This window comes from Melanerpes formicivorus, unplaced genomic scaffold, assembly GCF_026170545.1.
Source record: "Melanerpes formicivorus ecotype bairdi unplaced genomic scaffold, bMelFor1.0.p_v2 SCAF_11, whole genome shotgun sequence".
Taxonomy (NCBI): domain Eukaryota; kingdom Metazoa; phylum Chordata; class Aves; order Piciformes; family Picidae; genus Melanerpes; species Melanerpes formicivorus.
This window is the reverse complement of record NW_027142363.1, coordinates 17,742,846-17,753,532: the sequence shown is the minus strand read 5'-3', so window position 1 is coordinate 17,753,532 and position 10,687 is coordinate 17,742,846. Positions and strand designations below refer to the sequence as shown.

The window sequence follows — 10,687 nt, the reverse complement described above, 5'->3', positions numbered from 1 at the left end:
ACACCTTGGCTTGGTGGCTGGAGCTAGCCTGGGGAGGTGCCAGTCCATCTTCTCCTGCTGCAGAGCAGGCCTGGAGGGCTGGCACAGGGGGCACCTCTGCACTGACAGGGGCTGCTTTGCTCCTGTGCTGATGTGCCTAAATAAGGCCTCCATACAACTACTTCTGCTTTCCCTTGTGGTGGCTACACCCAGAGCTCATTCTTAGAGCAGCCACTCACGTTTTGAACATGAGGCTAAGGCAGAGGGGTTGGTTGAATCCCACTCTCTGTTCCCAAATGCCCTCTATTTCACACCCAAACTCTCCTGTCAGCATTCCTCTGTGGATGTGCATTTGCCTGTTGGCTGCCATCTTCCCAGGTGCTGATCCAGCAGGCAGCCCTTCTGCCCTCCAGCCCTGATGCAGAGAGCTTTGGTGTTAGGATTGAGGGGAGGCTGTGGCTGCTTCTGCTCCAGACAAGGAGAATCACTTAGTAGCATAGTATCAGTCAGGGTTGGAAGGGACCACAAGGATCATCGAGTTCCAACCCCCCTGCCATGGGCAGGGACACCCCACACTAGATCAGGCTGGCCAGAGCCTCATCCAGCCTGGGCTTAAACACCTCCAGGGACGGGGCCTCAACCACCTCCCTGGACAACCAATTCCAGGGCTTCACCACTCTCATGGGGAAGAACTTCCTCCTCACATCCAGCCTGAATCTCCCCACCTCCAGCTTCATTCCATTCCCCCTAGTCCTATCACTGCCTGAGATCCTGAAAAGTCCCTCCCCAGCCTTCAGATACTTCCAAGAGCTTTCCTGCCTTGTCCCAGCTGCTGCAGCAAAATGCATTGGCAGCAGCTGACAAACCTCATCAAAGCCCAAAGGTATTAAACAGAGCATGGGCTCAGGCCAGGCTGAAAACCTGCCCCTCACTCTAGGCTGGACCTCATCCCTGGGGAGGTGGTGGAGTCGCCATCATTGGAGGTGTTCAGGAGGAGACTTGATGGGGTGCATGGTGCCATGGGTTAGTTGCTTAGGTGGGTTGGATTGGTTGATGGGTTGGACATGATGGTCTTGAAGGTCTCTTCCAACCTGGTCTGGTCTATTCTATTCTATTCTATTCTATTCTATTCTATTCTATTCTATTCTATTCTATTCTATTCTATCCTATTCATGCTCCTAGCCTGGCAGAGGCAGCCTGGAAGCTGCAGTGCAGAGCCCCCGTGGCTGCTAATCTCCACTTGCCCCTTGCAGGACATGAGTGATCCTCCAGTCCCCAGGCAGGGGGATGAGCCCTGCATGCTGCAGCCTGCTGAGCTGCCCAGGACACAGCCCCAGGGGCTGGTTTCTCCCAGGAATTGCTGCCCTCACTTGCAGCTCTCTCTGGGTGCAGCTTTATTGCTTGCTGGAGTGCTGGGTCGAGTGAGGTGCAGCCCCAGGGGATGGCACTGCCACGGGCAGGCTCCACATTACAGCACATTTATTAGCCATTAGGGTTAATGGTTAGCTTAATGCCCTTCTCATGCCTGCCTGGTGCCAGCAGAGGCTTTTGGTGTGCAACTGAGCAGCTGTGCAGCAATCTCCTACAGATTCCTCACTCCCAGTGGCTGGCTGGGTGGTTGCCAGGCTCTGGGGAGCAAGCCATGCATTTGCCCCTCAGAACCGCTCCACATCACCAGCTTGGGAGGAACCTTTTCCATTTGCCTGCTTCCTGCCTCCCCACAGATGTCCCTTAGGCTGAGCTGCTGGGGACGTGGCTCTGCCTGCTGGCATGGCAGCAGTGGGCACTGCTGTGTGCACAAACTGGCACAGAGGAGAGGGAGGGGGAGCTTGGGGCAGGACTCTCAGCCCAGCCACACAGAGCAATGCCCTGGCTGCTTTATGTGGCTCACAGTGCACAGAAACTGGGAGCACTGTGGAGCTGGTTCAGAGGAGACAACGAAGCTGATCCCAGGGCTGGAGCAGCTCTGCTGTGAGCACAGGCTGAGGGAGCTGGGGGTGTTCAGCATGCAGAAGAGAAGGCTCCAGGGGCACCTCAGAGCTGCCTGCCAGGAGCTGAAGGCATCCTGCAGGAAGGCTGCAGAGAGACTTTTGCTGAGGGGGTCTGGAGCCAGGCCAAGGGGGAATGGTTTGGAGCTGAGGCAGAGCAGGGTCAGAGTGGAGCTGAGGAAGAAGTTGTTGAGGGTGAGGGTGGTGAGAGTGTGGCCCAGGCTGCCCAGGGAGGCTGTGGCTGCCTCCTTGCTGGGGGTGTTGAAGGCCAGGCTGGATGAGGCCTTGAGCAGCTGAGTGGAGCTGAGAGGTGTCCCTGGGCATGGTGGGGAGCTTGGAGGAGCTGAGCTCTGAGCTCCCTTCCAGCCTGAGCCACTGCAGGATGTGATGATCTCCAGCAGCCCATGTGAAGGTATCAGAATGCTGCAGTGGGGCTGCCTGCTTGGTTCATGCCCAGCAGAGTGCCCAGCAGAGTGCTCAGCAGAGTGCCCTTCAAAGTGCCCTGCAGAGTGCCCAGCAGAGTGCCCTTCAGAGTGCCCAGCTTAGCAGAGCTCAGAGGTTTGAGCAGGTTCCTGCAGTGCTGCCATTGCCCACAGAGCCCACCCTGACCTGCCTGCCAGGCATCGCATCTGCTGCACCTGTTCAGGGCACTTCTCAGAGCCAGAGGATTTGTCATCTCTGCTGAGTGTCTCTTGTGCTGTTCCTGCAGTATGAATGGGATGGAAATGAGCTCTTCCTGTTCAAGTCAACCATTGCCTATGCCATGAGGAAATACTTTGCAGAGGTGAAGGACCAGGAGGTTGACTTCCAGTAAGTGCCTTGCTTCATTGTGCTTGCTCAGTCACATTGGTGCCAGGCAGACTTTCCCCTGCCTTCAGGAGCCTGAGCTGAGGTGTAAGATGCTGAGGTTAGGTCCCTTCAGTGCTTGCAGAAGGCTTTGTCTCCCCTGGCTCCCCAGTGGTGGAAGTGAGCCTGGAGAACTGGTGCCTGCCCCCTGTGTGGGACACCAGGGGAGATGAATTTGGTTGGAAGGCCAATGGGATCCTAGCCTGCATCAGGAAGAGTGTGGCCAGCAGGAGCAGGGAAGTCATTGTGCCCTGTGCTCAGCACTGCTGAGGCCACACCTTGAGTCCTGTGTCCAGTTCTGGGCTCCTCAGTTTAGGAAAGATGTTGAGCTGCTGGAAGGTGTCCAGAGAAGGGCAACAAAGCTGGGGAGGGGTCTGGAGCACAGCCCTGTGAGGAGAGGCTGAGGGAGCTGGGGTTGCTTAGCCTGGAGAAGAGGAGGCTCAGGGGAGACCTTCTTGCTCTCTCCAACTCCCTGAAGGGAGGTTGTAGCCAGGAGGGGGTTGGTCTCTTCTCCCAGGCAGCCAGCAGCAGAACAAGAGGACAGAGTCTCAAGCTGTGCCAGGGGAGGTTCAGGTTGGAGGTGAGGAAGAAGTTCTTCCCAGCAAGAGAGATTGGCCATTGGAATGTGCTGCCCAGGGAGGTGGTGGAGTCACCATCCCTGGAGGTGTTTAGGAAGAGCCTGGATGAGGCACTTGGTGCCATGGTTTAGTTGATTAGATGGTGTTGGGTGGTAAAGGTGATGCTCCTGAACAGCTCAGGAACCCAAAGCCATTCTCTTCTCTCTCTTGCCCAGGGTTGCAGACATCCATGTTGGGCAGGAGACTCAGAGGATCTCCTTCTACCTTACTGTCAGCATGCCAGGGAACATCAGTGACATTGTGCCCAAAGCTGAGGTGGAAGATGCCATCAGGTGAGATTCTGCTCCCTGAGAGCAACAGAGCAGAGCAGCAGAGGGCTGGGAGGGAAAGCAGTGCTGAGCCACCTTAGGCAGAAGGAGGAGCAGAAAGTCAGATCTGCACTCAGCATGGAAATAGTGGGAGGGGAGGAACTCTTCAGGTGATGTGAGATGCTTCTGGGGGCTGCTAAAGCTGCCATCACACACTGGGCTGCAGCACCCTACCAGAAAGTATTGTCATGGAATCACAGAGTGCCAGGGGCTGGAAGGGAGCTGCAGAGAGCAGCCAGGCCAAGCCCTCTGCCAGAGCAGGAGCACCCAGGGCAGCTCACACAGCAACACAGCCAGCTGGCTTTGCAATGCCTCCACAAAGGCACATTGCTGGCTCAGGTGCATCCTCCTGTGCAGCAGGACACCCTGGTACCCTTTGCCCTGTGCTGCTCTCATTATTGCTCAAGCAGAGGCTCAGGGGGCAAAGCAAGGCACAGATAATATACCATGGACATCCCCAGCCTGTTCAATATCTTTACTGATGATCTGGAGGAGGGCATTGAGTCCATCAGCAGTAAGTTTGCAGATGACAGCAAGCTGGGGGCAGGAGTTGATCTGTTAGAGGGCAGGAGAGCTCTGCAGAGGGACCTTGCCAGGCTGCACAGATGGGCAGAGTCCAAGGGCAGGAGACTGAACACATCCAAGTGCCAGGTTCTACACATTGGCCACAACAACCCCAGGCAGTGCTCCAGGCTGGGGTCAGAGTGGCTGAGAGCAGCCAGGCAGAGAGGGACCTGGGGGTAGTGGTTGAGAGAAGGCTGAACATGAGCCAGCAGTGTGCCCAGGGGGCCAAGAAGGCCAAGGGCATCCTGGCCTGCATCAGGAAGAGTGTGGCCAGCAGGAGCAGGGAAGTCATTGTGCCCTGTGCTCAGCACTGCTGAGGCCACACCTTGAGTCCTGTGTCCAGTTCTGGGCTCCTCAGCTTAGGAAAGATGTTGAGCTGCTGGAAGGTGTCCAGAGAAGGGCAAGAAAGCTGGGGAGGGGTCTGGAGCACAGCCCTGTGAGGAGAGGCTGAGGGAGCTGGGCTTGCTTAGCCCGGAGAAGAGGAGGCTCAGGGGAGACCTTCTTGCTGTCTGCAACTCCCTGAAGGGAGGTTGTAGCCAGGTGGGGGTTGGTCTCTTCTGCCAGGCACCCAGCCCCAGAACAAGAGGACACAGTCTCAAGCTGTGCCAGGAGAAGTTTAGGCTGGATGTTGGGAAGAAGTTCTTGCCAGCAAGAGAGATTGGCCATTGGAATGTGCTGCCCAGGGAGGTGGTGGAGTCCCCATCCCTGGAGGTGTTTAGGAAGAGCCTGGATGAGGCACTTGGTGCCATGGTTTAGTTGATCAGATGGTGCTGGGTGATAGGTTGGACTGGATGATCTCTGAGGTCTTTTCCAACCTGGTTCATTCCATTCCATTCCATTCCATTCCATTCCATTCCATTCCATTCCATTCCATTCCATTCCATTCCATTCCATTCCATTCCATTCCATTCCATTCCATTCCATCCCCAAAGCTGTCAGGTACTGAGGGCAGTGAGAAGCGCTGCTTTGTTTTGATAGCTGTCAGGAGTGAGGTCAGGAGCTCCTGCAGTGCCGGGGCATGTCCCTCGGGCTGGAAGGGGCTGCTGTGGCTGTCCCTCCCCTCCCCATGGCCGAAGGAGCAGTGCTGAGCGGTGCAGGGCAGCCTGGCACGCTGCAGCGGTACCCAGCAGCCGGCAGCCCTGGCCCCCAGGCTGTGTCATCCCTGCCCTCCCTGCAGGCGGTCTCGGGGCCGCATCAACGAAGCCTTCCGGCTGGACGACTACTCGCTGGAGTTTGAGGGCATCCCCCCGACCCTGGCCACGCCTTACGAGCCGCCAGTCACCATCTGGCTGATCGTGTTCGGAGTGGTGATCAGCCTGGTCGTCATCGGGGTCGTTGTCCTGATCATCACCGGGCAGAGAGATCGCAGGAGGTGAGTGATCAATGCTCCTGGTGCTGAGCCTTGGGAGGCATCCCCCGGGCTGGGCAGCAGGGGAATGGGCAGCAGGGAGCAGGGCAGCAGGGGATGGGCAGCAGGGGATGGGCAGCAGGGAGCAGGGCAGCAGGGGAATGGGCAGCAGGGAGCTGGGCAGCAGGGGATGGGCAGCAGGGGATGGGCAGCAGGGGATGGGCAGCAGGGAGCTGGGCAGCAGGGGATGGGCAGCAGGGGATGGGCAGCAGGGAGCTGGGCAGCAGGGGATGGGCAGCAGGGAGCTGCGCTGCAGGGGATGGGCAGCAGGGGATGGGCAGCAGGGGGATGGGCAGCAGGGGATGGGCAGCAGGGGATGGGCAGCAGGGAGCTGGGCAGCAGGGGATGGGCAGCAGGGGATGGGCAGCAGGGAGCTGGGCAGCAGGGGATGGGCAGCAGGGAGCTGCGCTGCAGGGGATGGGCAGCAGGGGATGGGCAGCAGGGGGATGGGCAGCAGGGGATGGGCAGCAGGGGATGGGCAGCAGGGGATGGGCAGCAGGGAGCTGGGCAGCAGGGGATGGGCAGCAGGGAGCTGGGCTGCAGGCTTCAGGTCTCACTGAAGCAAGCTAAGGAATCAGAGCTGCTTGTGTCCTCGCCCCCAGCTAGGGGCAGCAGGAGCTGCAGTTCCCTAAGCAGCAGCAGCCTAAAGCCAAGGCAGCTGGAGGCTGTGGGCACAGGGGAGCTGTGGTGATGGGGCAGGCTCCTGCCAGCCCTGCTGCAAGGGGGAGTCACAGAATGGTTTGGCTTGGAAGGGACCCCAAAGATCATCCAGTTCCAAGCCCCTGCCATGGGCAGGGACACCTCCCACCAGCCCAGGCTGATCAAGGCCTCATCCAGCCTGGTGCTGAACACCTCCAGGCAGGAGACAGCCACAGCCTCCCTGGGCAACCTGTGCCAGAGTCTCCCCACCCTCAATGCAAAGAATGTCTTCCTCCTCTCCAGTCTCAATCTGCCCTCCTCAAGCTTCAATCCATTCCCTCTCATCCTATCACTCCCAGCCCTTGGCAAAAGTCCCTTCCCAGCTTTCTTGTAGCCCCCTTCAGGTACTGGAAGGCTGCTCCAAGGTCTCCCCAGAGCCCTCTTTTCTCCAGGCTGGGGTGGCCTGCTGAGAACACAGAGCCCTCTCCAGCAGCAGAGGTGCCCACAGCCAGCAGCACTGGCAGCTTTCAGCCACACTGCTGGAGGCTGCCCAGTGGTACAGTGTTCCCTCCCTGCATTAAGGGCCCTGGGCTGGGCTTCTGTGTCTCCCTTTCCCTAAGAACACAGCAGGTTTGCTGCAGTTCTGCTGATGCCCAGCACAGTTCCTCTTCCATCCACCTCCCCAGCCCAGCACAGTTCCTCTTCCATCCACCTCCCCAGCCCAGCACAGTTCCTCTCCATCCATCTCCCCAGCCCAGCACAGTTCCTCTCCATCCATCTCCCCAGCCCAGCACAGTTCCTCTCCATCCACCTCCCCAGCCCAGCACAGTTCCTCTCCATCCATCTCCCCAGCCCAGCACAGTTCCTCTCCATCCATCTCCCCAGCCCAGCACAGTTCCTCTCCATCCACCTCCCCAGCCCAGCACAGTTCCTCTTCCATCCACCTCCCCAGCCCAGCACAGTTCCTCTCCATCCACCTCCCCAGCCCAGCACAGTTCCTCTCCATCCATCTCCCCAGTCCAGCACAGTTCCTCTTCCATCCATCTCCCCAGCCCAGCACAGTTCCTCTCCATCCATCTCCCCAGCCCAGCACAGTTCCTCTTCCATCCATCTCCCCAGCCCAGCACAGTTCCTCTCCATCCACCTCCCCAGCCCAGCACAGTTCCTCTTCCATCCATCTCCCCAGCCCAGCACAGTTCCTCTCCATCCACCTCCCCAGCCCAGCACAGTTCCTCTTCCATCCACCTCCCCAGCCCAGCACAGTTCCTCTTCCATCCACCTCCCCAGCCCAGCATCATTTACTTCCAGGGGGGCTGGGCAGCTGGGAGGCCTGGAGCAGAGCAGCAGCTTCTCATGTGACATCAATCTGCATTCCAGGAGAGCAAGAGAGAGCAGGACTGAGGCAGGAGCAGGCCGTAGGGAGGTGAACCCTTATGAAGACGTGGGGGAGATCAACCCAGGCTTTCACACTGCTGATGAGACACAGACTGCATTCTAGAAGGCTTGGCTCCACTGAAGGGCTCTGGGGTTTGTTTGCCTGTAACTTTCAAGCACCAAAGCACTGTGGATGCCGGCAAGCACAGTGCCACCTGCCTGACCCTTCAGCTCCTGGCTCAGAGCCGGCAGCAACTCAAGCTGCTGCTCAGTAGGGAGCGTGCAAGGAAGGAAGACCTCTGTGTGCTGTGGCATCCCTGTGCGTGCTGTGCATCACCTTGCCCCCTGCCTGTGCTGCTTCCCAGCAGTGTGCTGCAGTGACCTCTCCTGTTCCCTCCCTAATGAGATGCCAGAGCTTGGAAGCACACAGCTGTGTCCAGATCAAGACAGACATAAGGACAATCCACATGCTCCTGACACCCACGAGGAGCATCTTGATCTTTGCCAGATGTGAGACCTCACAACTGCATCTAACAGAGAGTGAGGGGGGGAAAAAAACAACCAGCTGACCACCAGCAGGACCTTAGTGATGAGGAACTCCATCCCACATGAAGCAGCTGCAATTTCTGCACCTTCAGCACATCTGTGCCACTGGGAAGTGGAGTCTGGGTTGAAGACTAAGCAGCACTGCAGCTCTGTGAGGGAGATGCAACAGAAGTTACTCCTCTAACTGTGTGCTTGAGAAGTACTGCAGAGAGCCAGGCTCTCCCCCCCTCCCCCAAATAAAACCAGTGCAAGGTGCCCTAGGAGGTCTCTGTGTCACAGTGGCATCTGCATCTAGAACACACTGCCTGAACAGCAGATGGGCAAAGCCTTCCTCACCCAGCTGCCTCAGCCCTTGCCTCAGCTGCCACACATCCTGAGTGCACACTGAGGCTTCAGAGCTACTGGCTGCGCCTGAGAAACAGAACCTGTGCACAAGCAGGGCAGAGGGAAGCTGTGCACAAGCAGAGCAGAGGGAAGCTGTGCACAAGCAGGGCAGAGGGAAGCTGTGCACAAGCAGGGCAGGGAGAAGCTGCCCACAAGCAGGGCAGGGAAAAGCTCTTCACAAGCAGGGTAGAGAGAATCTGTTCACAAGCAGGGCAGGGAGAGGCTGTGCACAAACAGGGCAGGGAGTAGCTGTCCACAAGCAGGGTAGAGGGAAGCTGCCCACAAGCAGGGCAGGACAGTGCTGGAACAGGTTGCCTCTTCCATACTCTGGGCCAGGCTGTGAGATCACCTTTAGAGGCCCAGGGAACTGCTTGAGAGAGTCCAGCACAGAGCCACCAAGCTGCCTCCTTCCTCCTGCCTTCCCCAGCTCCATCCTCCTGCCTTCCCCAGCTCCATCCTCCTGCCTTCCCCAGCTCCTTCCTCCTGCCTTCCCCAGCTCCTTCCTCCTGCCCTTCCCAGATCCTTCCTCCTGCCCTTCCCAGGTCCTTCCTCCTGCCCTTCCCAGATCCTTCCTCCTGCCCTCCCCAGCTCCATCCTCCTGCCCTCCCTAGCTCCTTCCTCCTGCCCTTCCCAGATCCTTCCTCCTGCCTTCCCCATCTCCTTCCTCCTGCCTTCCCCAGCTCCTTCCTCCTGCCCTTCCCAGATCCTTCTTCCTGCCTTCCCCAGCTCCTTCCTCCTGCCCTTCCCAGATCCTTCTTCCTGCCTTCCCCAGCTCCTTCCTCCTGCCCTCCCTAGGTCCATCCTCCTGCCCTCCCCAGGTCCATCCTCCTGCCCTCCCCAGCTCCTTCCTCATGCACTGTCCAGAGGCCTTATGCATTCTAAGATCCCATCTGGGGAAGAGTTCTCCCTGCCACACTCAGGTGCTTTACATAGTGCAGCAGCCTGGGGGGTGTTCTGTGGCCAAACTATGTCTGAATTACTGAGCACACTTCCACTGCACTCCCCTGCACTGGCCCGTTTCTGGTCTTCCTGTGGTGCTCCACTCCTGACTTGCTCGGTGCACCTTCACTTCTGTTGCTGCTTTCCAGCCCTCTGTAGTGCTCCAGCCAGCTGAAGAGCATCAGCAGCCTCTAGCTGCACAGCGAGGCACAGGCAGCAGACCCAGCAGCTTTCCATGGCTGCCCACACACAGGTGCTGAGGGACAGGTAGGGGCTCCTGAGGGGGCAGCTGCTCAGGCTGGGCACAGGGGGCATTGCCAGCACAGCAGCAGCAAATCCAGGGCTGAGCTTGTTGCTTAGAGGCTGGTTTCTGAATGAGGTGCCACAGACAGGTCCCTCTTGAGCTGAGGGGCTCAGAACCAACACAATATTCATAGAAGCATATAATCACAGAATCAATAAGGTTGGAAGAGACCTCAAGGATCATCAAGTCCAACCTATCACCCAACACCTCATGACTACTAAACCAAGTGCCACATCCAATCCCCTCTTGAACACCTCCAGGGACGGTGACTCCACCACCTCCCTGGGCAGCACATTCCAATGGCCAAGTTCTCTGGGAAGAACTTTCTCCTCACCTCCAGCCTAAACCTCCCCTGGCACAGCTTGAGACTGTGTCCTCTTGTTCTGGTGCTGGGTACCTGGGAGAAGAGACCAACCCCCACCTGGCTACAACCTCCCTTCAGGGAGTTGGAGAGAGCAAGAAGGTCTCCCCTGAGCCTCCTCCTCTCCAGGCTAAGCAACGCCAGCTCCCTCAGCCTCTCCTCACAGGGCTGTGCTCCAGACCCCTCCCCAGCTTTGTTGCCCTTCTCTGGACACCTTCCAGCAGCTCAACATCTTTCCTAAACTGAGGAGCCCAGAACTGGACACAGGACTCAAGGTGTGGCCTCAGCAGTGCTGAGCACAGGGCACAATGACTTCCCTGCTCCTGCTGGCCACACTCTTCCTGATGCAGGCCAGGATGCCCTTGGCCTTCTTGGCCCCCTGGGCACACTGCTGGCTCATGTTCAGCTG

General features: G+C 58.3%; 1 protein-coding gene across 1 annotated transcript in view; it reads left to right on the top strand.

The window, feature by feature from the left end:
• ACE2 (angiotensin converting enzyme 2) overlaps positions 1 to 8,550 on the top strand; it is a 14,303-nt gene extending 5,753 nt beyond the window's left edge. Inside the window, exons 3-6 of the mRNA XM_068144822.1 lie at positions 2,677 to 2,777; positions 3,607 to 3,723; positions 5,501 to 5,695; positions 7,748 to 8,550. Coding sequence (XP_068000923.1) covers positions 2,677 to 2,777; positions 3,607 to 3,723; positions 5,501 to 5,695; positions 7,748 to 7,868 — 534 coding nt within the window. The 3' untranslated portion in view covers positions 7,869 to 8,550. The remainder of the gene's footprint in view (positions 1 to 2,676; positions 2,778 to 3,606; positions 3,724 to 5,500; positions 5,696 to 7,747) is intronic.
• The last annotated feature ends 2,137 nt before the right edge of the window (positions 8,551 to 10,687 follow it).